General features: G+C 54.8%; 1 protein-coding gene across 1 annotated transcript; it reads right to left on the bottom strand.

The window, feature by feature from the left end:
• Positions 1-5,141: 5,141 nt before the first annotated feature.
• LMH87_004782 (uncharacterized protein) lies at positions 5,142-7,991 on the bottom strand (the record flags this gene model as incomplete). The annotated part of the gene is made up of 4 exons (XM_056196054.1): positions 5,142-6,960; positions 7,209-7,460; positions 7,509-7,553; positions 7,600-7,991. 4 exons carry the CDS (start codon positions 7,989-7,991, stop codon positions 5,142-5,144), a joined length of 2,508 nt encoding a protein of 835 aa, XP_056049621.1.
• Between the last annotated feature and the right edge of the window lie 3,023 nt (positions 7,992-11,014).

An 11,014-nucleotide genomic window follows, 5' to 3' on the forward strand; every position in this document is an offset into this window, starting at 1 on the left:
TCGCTCACTCACGCCATTCTCACATCTCTCTCCATCTCGTCTACTCAATGGCCGTTTCCAAAATCATTACTCGGTCCATCTCTTCCCGCCTCGCTAGTTCCCCCTCCGACCAACCTAGAATCCACCGTCTAACCAGTAGAGCCACCTATCTATCCATCGCCCAAGCCTCGTTCAGTATCTCGACTCGACCAGGCCCCCGCCGACCCAGTCCGACGAGCCGATGGTTCCAACGCTGGCAAAAAAAAATACGACATTTGGCTGGCTTCTTTTTTTTACTTGGTCAGTTCACGTCAATGTTTCTTGTCAGGGATTTGCATAATGGAGAACCAGAGGGGCCGTTCAAACCCACCGCAGCTCCTCTCCCCCAACAGCCTCGTCTACAGACCCAGCAACTACTGCCCACTCTCCGGCATGCCCCTCTGCGTCTCCCCTCGTCCTGTCCCCCATCCCATCAGGAAAACAACTTGGCAATTTGTTCTTGTACCAGTAAAAACATTCACGGATACCCAATACCCAGTATAAACATGATCGACCTGCCCGCCCAACCGCACGAGTCCACATTGCTCACATATCCACCGCCCGCCTGCTGCCCCGTCTGGCCGCCCACTCACCCACTGTCGTCTTCAGCTGTGCCTGGACCGACTGACTGGCTGGAGAAAAAATCTTGCCCTCTTCTCAACTCGTCCCACCACATCCACCACCAATGCAAGGCCAAAATACTACATGCACCTTGCCATGCACGCAAGCCTTGCCTTGCACCATCGCCCTGGCCCAGCACCAGTTCCATTCATCTCGACAAAATCCATGCACGCCGCCCACGCGGATCCATCCAATCGTTTCCCCGTTCGCCTTGCCTCGCCTCGCCTCGCCTCCTCTGTGGCCCCGTTTCGGGCACTTTCCCTTTCTCCATCCTCGGTGACTGAGATGAGCAACTCTCGTCCGCGATGCCCCTCAACAGCAACCACAAACGGCCTACCAGGAAATCTGTTCGGCTTTGCATCGAAAGAATTCTCCTACAGCCGGGCGTCGTCCCCGTTACGTTGCCTTATCCGGGCCGTGGTCACACGACCACATTACCCATACCATGTACACCGTACATTGTACTGCAGCCCGTACATGCTTATTGCAGCGCCAGCCCTGCAACGGCAAGTTCCTCGACGGGCCTCGACCAAGCACCGGCTGCAGTACGCCATCGAATCACGACTGCCTCTTCTTTTTTACGGATCCTGTGCCTACCAGTACTACTAATAATCCCCCCTGCTAGACCGACCTGCTGCGATTCATCGCCCGGGATCCGCATCCTCCTGCTAATGAGGACCAGTATTGAACCAGTCTAGCGTCTCGGCCTAATTCTCGTCGACTTTGCTTGCGTCTGCTTCCATTCACCTCTCGGCCCGCCGGAAATTCAAACATGGTTCTCTGTCGAGATGGACGGCTCAAGTGTCCCGTTGCCCCGCCTGTCCGCGAATTGAACAGGCAATTGACTTTTGCGCCGATTATTGCGGGATATTGAACACACATGTCGCGTCAAAGCCATCTTCCTTGTCTATAGCAGGCCAAAGAAGAAGCAGAGAAGAGGGCCACGCAAAGCAACAGCTCTGCCAAGATCGTACAAGACCCTACCTCGACGGAAAAGACCTGCCACAGGGCAGCTTGCTGATGTCTACATGGCCGCTGCAAGCGGCTTTTTTTTTTTCAATCCCGTAGCTTCAATCACGGCAGCGGCGCCATGGAGTGTCCGAACTAGCCCGTTGGTCTAGGCCAGCCGTGCTGCCCAAACTAATCCCAATCCAACCAGCCGTTTCCAACCTCCCGTATCAACCACAGATTCATACTTTTCTATCATTCAGTACAGCGTCTCGCTTGGGCCCTTTGCGGCAGGAGAGCACACGACCACCGCACGACCCCTTGCTGCCTGCTGCAACACCTGCGGCCAGGACACGCAGTAGCTCGGCGCACTGTTTCTCTCGTATCGTCTCTCCTCCGTGACATTTCCCGCTCAACTGCGCCTGTCTCGTTTTAGCGCCCTGCACCGCTCCATCTGCAGTGGGCGCCTAGCCAGCACCGTTCCGTCCGGCGGAGCTGCCACCACAAAACGTGCAAAGGCCCTGCTATTCCTTGGCGGGCCAATAGCACGATGGCGAGATTTGTTCCCCATTTCATCAACACACTCCTCTGTGACTACAAGCGCCACAATTTTTGCAGGGACTTGCTTGCGTGCTTTCGACGTCGACAAAAAGGTACCATCCCACGTGCTTTGGGCCTGGTCGAGAAGGATGGGGAAGCCAATTGGCCCCCGTCGCCAAGTCAATCCTGCAAGCAGGGTCCATACTCGTCTGAAACGAAGACGGCAAGTGTCGGGTTACATTTTGTCCTTGTCGCGGCGGTGGGCTTGTCTTGCTTTCATGACTGTTCAAGGCCCTCTGTGCTTGCAAGAACTGCACATGCAAAGAAAAGCAGAGTATTGCTATTTGCACCACTACTCCCTGTTGTAAAAAACGATAGAGCAGGCTCCAATATGGTTTCAGCCTAAGAGTCTCTCACGTATCGCAGCAGCAGGAGCAGCAGCAGCAGCCGTGTAGGCCGTCCGTCTCGGCTCAAACCCGCATCATCACTGTCGTGCAACCCTCTGCCTGATTGCGAATAAGCCCCGAAGCAACACAAGAACAAAAAAGGGACCGACAAAAATTCCTTATTAGCTGAGACAAGGGTCCTTGGTCACGCGAGCAGCGTGTCGTGTGCTCATTACTATGGCATCTAGATTGCAAAACCCGCTACTGCACTGCAATGTCACCGCGCCCTGGGCCTAGCCTTTTACTGGTAGGCCGATGACTGCTCTCGCAGCTCATTGTTAGCCTCTCTCGTCTTTGGCGTAGGCAGACAGACATGTGTACTGCGCGAATCCCGAACGGATTGCATCGATGGATAGATGCTAGCCTGCCGTGGCAGCCGATGTCCGCCTCTTACGCCGGTTTCTATTGCCGTGGACATTTTCATTACTGCCATGCCGGCTATCTGCTCCGACATGAAAACGCAGGCAGAACGGCATGCGGATGGAGCAAGGGCCCTGCCAGACTTGCACCTACCTGCAACTGATTTACAATCCCTCTGCGGCCGCTGCGGCTGGGTTCCCCCGCCATGCCCCCCGGCTCGTCTTTCGTCTACAAGCGGCCGTTATCGTGCGCCTTCTGATATTATGCAGCGGTGAGCCCATTTTCGTCACATCACAAGACAGCTGCCTAAAGAGAGAAGGAATGAATAATGAATAGATAAAAAAAAAGTTCCAATAATTGCCTGTGACGTGGCTGCCTCTCAGCCGCACGATATAGTTGCGGACAAAGTCCATCTCTGTCGGCGCCCCTCCATTCGTCTTGGACCCTGGTCCATGACGATACGGACGTGTGGCCCCCTCATCCGCCCGCAACTGCCGCAGCCACGTACTTGCAGAGTAGAAATGCTGTCGGTATTGCTGCTGAAGATATTTTTGGGCCCTCTCTTCCACACCACCTACGATAACGACATACTGATACAAGCGAGACAGTGATCCAGAGAGGGTTGGGGGCAACGAAAAAAGACGGGTTGTTATTAGTTACTTTGAACAAAAATGAGCCAGTCGAAGATGACGGAGAGGTGCAGACGGAAGTAACACGAATATTCAGAGAGCGAGATAGGCAGAATGAATTGAATATGCAGCAAACACAGCAGAATCGTCATTTTTTTAAAAGATGCTTTGTAAACGCTCTACTGTTTTTTAAGCACCCACTTTGCAGTCCGTTCGTCGTCCAGAATCACATCCAAGCGCAGCCCTGTCTCTTGTCATGACCACAAAAAATGGCTTGGCGGGAGCGGGGTGGATGCAAATGCCCGTTTTCCATGTTACGTTTCCCGTGGTTCCTCTATCAGGCTACGGCGCGCGGAATGGCCATGCTATAATCTCTGCGGGTCTACAAGTAACGATCGATTTTGATAATATTCCGACCGCTGCGTCTGTGCTTTTGTACATGCTTGTTTTGGCTTTGAAAAGATGTGGTTCTCGGTCATGGTTCCGAATCCGAGCAGCCGCGCTCTGTTGAGGGGCTCGGCGAGGCCTGGCCAAAAACGACTTGTCGATTTATGTCTTTTTTACTCGTTTTTTTATTATTTCTTGTCCCCTTGGTCTTGGCGCTTGGGTTCTTTGGGACGTGATTGAGGAGAACGACTGCTCAGCCGCCGACAGCCGGATTTGAAGCAGGAGAAAAAGGCTCGTAGAAAGATGTAATGGTGCTGGTTCGCTGTACATGGATGTCGGCTTTGTGGACAGCTGGCCGTTGTGCCGGTTGCCTCATACACCGCTCTGTTTGAATAAACCCCGATTTTTTAAAAAAAAAATGAAAGAAGAAATGGGTCGCGTCTACATCTCGACAGAGCTGCCGGTTGTTGTCTACCTGGTTCGACATGGCAAGCGCCTCCGAGGCTCTGGGCGCAGTAACCAACAGGTCAAGTTGCACGTCGGCAAGGCCCTCGCTCTGATGAGCAAAAAAGGCCTACTGGAGCATGCTTACCGGCATTTTTCACAGGATAGCAGCTGCAGAGGACCTAGTTACTGGTCCTGCACATGTGCCTCTGTACTGTACTTGGGACAACAGCAACAACGCGAGTGCGAGTATGTCTGTTCTGTTCAAGTCTAGGAGCGGACAAGGTACGCTTGAGTAAACTCACCATTCGGCAAACAGCTCTAGTCTCTTCGTTGCACAAAATTTGGGTGTCAAGGCTGAAAATGACTCAGAGGTCGTCTATTACTTATACATTATATATAGAAAATTGCTTTGCGTCGAGAGAGAAAAAGTCTAGGACCACCCGTACAAAAAAGAAGGAAAAAAAAGACCAAGCCAAGCCACCAAAACCAACAGGTACTCGATAGGTAGACAGTAGAGAAAAAAGCATTGATAATAATACTCAGAGACATGAGAGTGGCAACGCATACTCTTTTGCTATACCCATAACAAAGACGCTCAAGCTATACTCCAAAAAGATATACTCCAAAAGATTTGCGGGAAAGAAGAAGAGTGTACCCTGATTAGGTAAAAAAAAAAACGTATAAAAACTCAAAAGGCATTGCTAAAGTACATTGCCGTCATCAAACGTATGGAGAGAAAGAGACATCACAGCCGCCCGTAGACGACTCGTCCTTCACGACCCCACGCCTCGTCCGCGTACCCTGGCGGCGGCGGACCAGCAGGCACACCATGGCGAGGCACGTGGCCGAGGTGCGACGTCGGCGGCGGCGGTTGGCTGCCGTGATGGCCGCGCGGCAAAAAGTACGTGTACTGCTCGTGCTCAGGCCCGTAGCGGTGATGCGGCGACATGTGCTCGTGCTCACGGTAGCCGGGCGGCGGGTGATGAGGCGGCACCTCGTGGCCGGAGCTCAGCGGCCGCCCTGGCAAGGGCGCGCCGCGGTGGTCACCGGGCACGTAAGCGCTCGCAGACCGCCAGTGGTGCGGACGGCCGCGGTGCTCCGGACGGCCGTGCGGCGCACGCGGGAAGCGGCCCTCGAGTTGGGCGCTGATGGGCGGCAGAGACGGCTGCTGTTGCTGCTGGGCATGAGGAGGCGGCGGCCCGCTGTGGTAGCGAAGCTCGCCGTTGCTGAGCGCGTAGGCGCTGTCGCTGCGCGCAGACTGCGGCGACGACTCGTAGCCGTCCCAGCGAGGAGGACCGCCACCCGGCGGCAGCTGCTGGCCGGGATAGTACGAGTCGGGGGGCGACGCGGTGCCGTAGCCGTGGCTACCGTGGCGGTATTCGAGCGGCTGGATCCTCGGCACAACGTTGGGCGCGCGCGTGGTTTGGGGCGGCAGCACATTGCCCGGGGGAGGAGGAGGCTGCATCTCGCCGTAGGACAGCGCCGACGCTAGGGGAGGCAGCTGCGCAGAGTCTGGATGTGGTGGTCCATACGAAGGGCGACGGACGAGACGTGCGCGCTTGCCCGATGGGCTGGCAACCTCGTAGGTGTTCTCCCCCGAATGGTGGTGGTAGTGCCCGTGGTGATGGTGGTGCTGTTGCTGCAGGTGGTAGAACCCGCCCCCATGACCATCGGGGTAGGCCGTCTCGCGATGGCCAAAGTCGAGCGACTCGGGGGCCTTGCGCTTCGGCGTCTTGATACCGCTGGGACCGTTGCTCGACATGCGGCTTTGACGACGGCCGTTGCGTGCCGACTTGGAACCCGCGCCGGAATCAGCCTCGACAATATCTGGCAGAAACTCAATTTCGGGCACCTGCGCGAGGTTTCCGTCTTTAATCTCCTTGTGTAGACGCTCAGCCACCTCGAGAACCTCCTCGGTTGTGTAGCCGGAAGCGACGCGCTGGATGAGCCACTCGGGCACAGCGGTGCCTGCAGTGCTGCGGGCGTCGTGAGCGGCAGCGTCGTCGACGATGCCGCCGCCGCCGTTCTCAATACGGCTTTGTTCGCGCTTGCGCAGCGACAGCGTCCACATACGAATATAAGCGCCGTTATGCTGCTGGCGATTCTCCTCGCTCCACGCTTGCAGACGCATAATCTGCAGCTTGACGAGCTCCATCTGGTTGAGGGGATACGTCTTTGCATTGCGGTATCGAATGCGCTGGTAGTGTTTGCGGCAGTAGTACACCCATACGTGCTTGGGGATGCGCAACGTGCACGCCTTGTTGCGGCCAAAGAGGTGGGAGATGGCTTTACGGAGCTGCGAGCCCGTGTCGCAATCTTTGACAAACATGCAGTAGGCTTCTTGGTCCTGCTTCAGGGAGGCGCCCGTTTCGGTTGCCTCAGAGCTGCGTCGCGAGTCCTCGGTCGGTTCCTCGACACTCGGTCGTGACGAGACAGTTTCTGAGATGACGGGCTGCGCAGCGTGGCGTGGCATCCGGGCCACGGAGCACTGAGCGATATCTGGCGCTGACATGGTTCGCTTGTGCATCTTGCTGACCGAGTTGCCATTTGACTGTATTGATCGACTGAAGAGCGTTAGCAAAGAATATATAACCATCGTTGAAACAGGCTGTTGAAACGTCGGATCGTTGGTGCCGGCTCAACAATCTGTCAGTGCCACTTGTCTGTGATAGACTGCATGACATGTTTCCACCATCTGTCGGGCTCAAATTCCAGGGCTGAGCTTGAATCGTCCCCTAACCAACCCGAACCCGACGCGACTGCAGTGCTTGGCGCTTGCCAACCAGTTTCTTGGTGATAGGGAGAGACTTACAATTCCTCGTTTGTTTGCGCAGCGGATTCCGAGTCTCTGTGGCTTGCCATACGATCGAGCGAACTTCCCCTGCCTTGTAGTGTGGCATCTTTTCCAGATTGTAGAGTGCTGATGGTCGTGACTGAAGACACTCGCGAGTGCGATCTTGACGCTGAGGCATGAGTGGATTGGCTGCGGTGGCTGGCTAGAGCCGAGTTCCTCGGTTCCATCCCCCCATGCTCAGCATCACTTTGCTCCGGGGAAATGAATGGTCTGCGACTGTCAGCCGATGCCAAAACAAAAGCATTAGTTGGCACCTACTTTAATATGACTCTGTTAGGGAGGGCGGATTTGCATCGAGGTGATCTGTTTTCGTTAGACTCCGTCTTCATACTGAATCTTTTGTACGTACAGTAAAGTGCGCGAAGAAAGAATTCGGGGAGATTGCGATGACGCAGAAACTTCCGCAGAGCAGATTGAGTCGTGTCTTGAGCTGTTGTACAGGCCGTCTTCGCTCTCCGTCTCGGTGCGCCCGTCAGCTTGGAAAGAAAACACAGAACTCGACCGCGGTTTTGTGTCGAGTGCCAGTTGCAGCGAGTAAGCTCGTGCTCCCCAGACCGAGGAGTTTTGGCGAGGGCTTCTTTCATATTCTGCAGGTCCGAGTGTTCGCTCTGGCGATGGTGTAGGAAGCGCTGAAGACGGTACTGTGTGGCCACCCTCCGTAATGGCTGGCGATGCTGATGATCTCGGTGGTTTTGACGAGCTGACGGATCCTGCCGTGTTGAGGAGCGAAGTTACGTCCATGTTGACGCTGATCTGAGAAGGGTAGTTGAAAACGTGTCGAGGAAAATCCAAATGAAAAGAGTAAGGCGCTGTTCTGGGTATATGTGGCCTACAGGCGTATTCGAAGCCCCCGAGTTGTGCAGCTCCGAAGATGCAAATCTCTTTCCAGTCTGAGGAGAAAAAAGCTGGGAATAAGAAGAGGGAAAGTAAGGGTGTAAAAGTACACAAGGCTTAGTGGCAGAAGCTGATGTTGATAATCCACCGTGCTTACTGTGAAGTCAAGGGAACCAGCATAGAACAAGTCAATACTTCAAAAGACCAAAATGTACCATGGAACGGCTCAGGTCAGAAACGGGCCATCCGACGTATTTGATGCGATCGACGTGTGCCCAGGAGATCTCACGCACTGACTGCTTAATGGTCCCCGAGGAGATCGAAACAATCCGACCGCTTATGCACCTAGGGCGACAAGGGCGTAAAAGGTTTCTGTATGCCCTACACGTGTATTATTTTTTTCCACTGGGGGGCCCAGTTCTTTGCAGGACCGAGCAAAACAAGACGGGCAGCCCTCTCCACAGCTTGGGCCACCAAGGTCTTGAAACAGTAGAAAGTGGCTATGCGTGACAAGGGTATGTAGATGAGGTGGTGGAAGGAGTGGAAGAGGAATAGAGGCCCCCGTGCAGGCTATTTTTATCAACAGCACCAAGATGGTAGTATGGGGGGGGGGGGGGGGGGGAACTGGAGTCTCAGGCACCGTCAAACGCTCTGAGACAGGACTGTCGCGTCGAGGTGCAACAGAACAATAGATAAATGTCCGTGGGCAATGGAGTGTAGAGGCGAGGTGGTCGAGAATATAACAAGAAGAATGCCGGGGAGGGAGGCTGAGGAATGGTGCAGAGTATATCCCTGTTTGGCGAGGAAACGGTAGAACCTTGGGTCAGCCTCGCATAAGGATCAGTGGAATGATGAGCCTTCGATAGTAAACTTCGTGGAGTACGGTGTAAAGAAACACAGAGTGGGCCAGACTCGGTTGTCGACGTCTGATTGCAAGGACAGCGGTGAGTACCGTGAGTTTTACGGCTGTGAGAGCTGCTCCGAGTTACGCAGGGGGTATATTGGAGCGGGCAAGGACTGCGTGTAATGCATGCTCACTGAAAGTTTGCCAACAGCATAGGTAGTTGAAGAACGAGTACACAGAGCGGGAGGATGGCTGGCTGTAGCGGAAGGGAATGGACACGGCGGGAGACACTTTGACAGCACTAGTTTCCAACCCCCAGTCCCAATGACCCTGGAGAACAGGATGCGACAACCAGCAGGACGGAAGTGCTCGACTGTACCACCTTGTGCTTGTCTGCCACATCACAAGCATGCGGCGGGGCTCTCCAGCGATGACTCGCGGTAGTCGGCAGTTCCGGGAACAGGGGACATCCCAGCAAAGCATCAGTAGGGTGGATCATTGTGATTGATGGTGGTCTTGGGGGGGGGGGGGGGGGGGTTGCTTGCTACCATGGCGCTGGTATGATTTGTGAAGGAGCACGGACTCTTGGAATTTTTGACAATCTCCTGCAACATTATGCGACGAGAGGCTGGCTCCTTGTTAGAACTGCAAGAGCATAACTGGGATGATGCAGGCAAACGAATCATGAACGTACAGATCAAGAAACGGCCAATCCCTGAGAATCCACTTACACTGACGTTCATAGTTCAAGGGGGCAAAAGGTGGCACAAGATTGGCCCGGCTTCCAACAGGCACGGGTGCTGGCGAATAATCGGAGGCGGGCCCAGCAAGAGGCGAGATGAACTCTACTTTTACTGTGATTTCCCGCCCATCGTACTCTCCAAAAATCAGACGGCAAGACGGTGCGAGCTATCGGTCAATCTCACGAGCAGACCCACCGGCTCTGCCAATATTTTGCAGATGGGATGTGGCCGAGGCGGGAGAGACTTGGGCCAACCAGAGTTGATAGGTTGCCACAGCAAGCTGGGCCAGGAAATCGCACCATGCGGCTGGTCCAGGTGGGAAGGGAGACGTTGAGCAGAAAGTTTACAGTCGGAACTGTGTGGAACCAGGAACCATGGCGTATGGGTGTGGACCGGCTAAGCTTGTCGAAGTGTCTCCTATGCCCCTCCCCCGGCACCCTTACCCACGGCAGGTGGCCTGTGTGCATCCGTCTGGACATACATAGGCTGCAGCGAATACTGGTAGAAAAAGCAGGGCGTGGTCGCTCGGCGTGCATCTGTAAGTTGGTCGCCGAAGGCGGCGCCAAGAGGGTGCATCGCTCGGCCTTGAGTGTACAATCCGTTTTGATGACTGCACGTGAATCGAGACTAGCGCAAACAAGATCCTGGTTTCAGAGCCACCCAAGTGACGGGCTAGGGGCCTGGCGTGGTTGTCGCTTTGATATCCTGCTCTCCGAGCTTGGGCTCAAGAGCGAGCCAGAAGTTCAGAGGACTACTGCACGTCCCAGCACCGTGCTGGACTGATCTTTTACAATGCTGCCCTGCCGAGCTGGCATGCGCCTCCCACGCGGGACTGAATTAGTGACTATGGCGGCCACTGCATGCCAGGCGTTCTATTGTAATCTCCGCCATAGGCTCGTAAAATCGAAGCTTAAATAAGAATGCCAGCGACTCAGGGTCACGGCGCCCAAGAATGGGACTGAATGGTGGCCCTTTGCAGTTGAGTTTGATCTAGCGAGCCTGCAGAAGTAAATAGTTCAGCCCGCTGGCTACCAACAAGGGATAAATGCTCGCGTGGCAGCACGCCGGACCCTATTCGCGTATGGTAGCGAGTGGATGAATTGGAGCTTCTTTTCTGCTCTAGTTGCTCTAGTACGCCACAAGCACACCACTCGAAGTACATACTTGAAAGCACATGGCCGTAAATGTTTTGTCGGCGTGTCGAATTGGTGTTTCAAAGGTCGCAAGAGGGGGGTTAGAGCTGAACTTACCTCGGCGCCACCACCCTACAATCACAGAGACCAGCACGAGCGAGAAGCAAGGGCAAAACCAAGTCGACGTCGCCGGGTCCTACGTAAAGTAGA

This window comes from Akanthomyces muscarius, chromosome 2, assembly GCF_028009165.1.
Source record: "Akanthomyces muscarius strain Ve6 chromosome 2, whole genome shotgun sequence".
Taxonomy (NCBI): Eukaryota; Fungi; Ascomycota; class Sordariomycetes; order Hypocreales; family Cordycipitaceae; genus Akanthomyces; species Akanthomyces muscarius.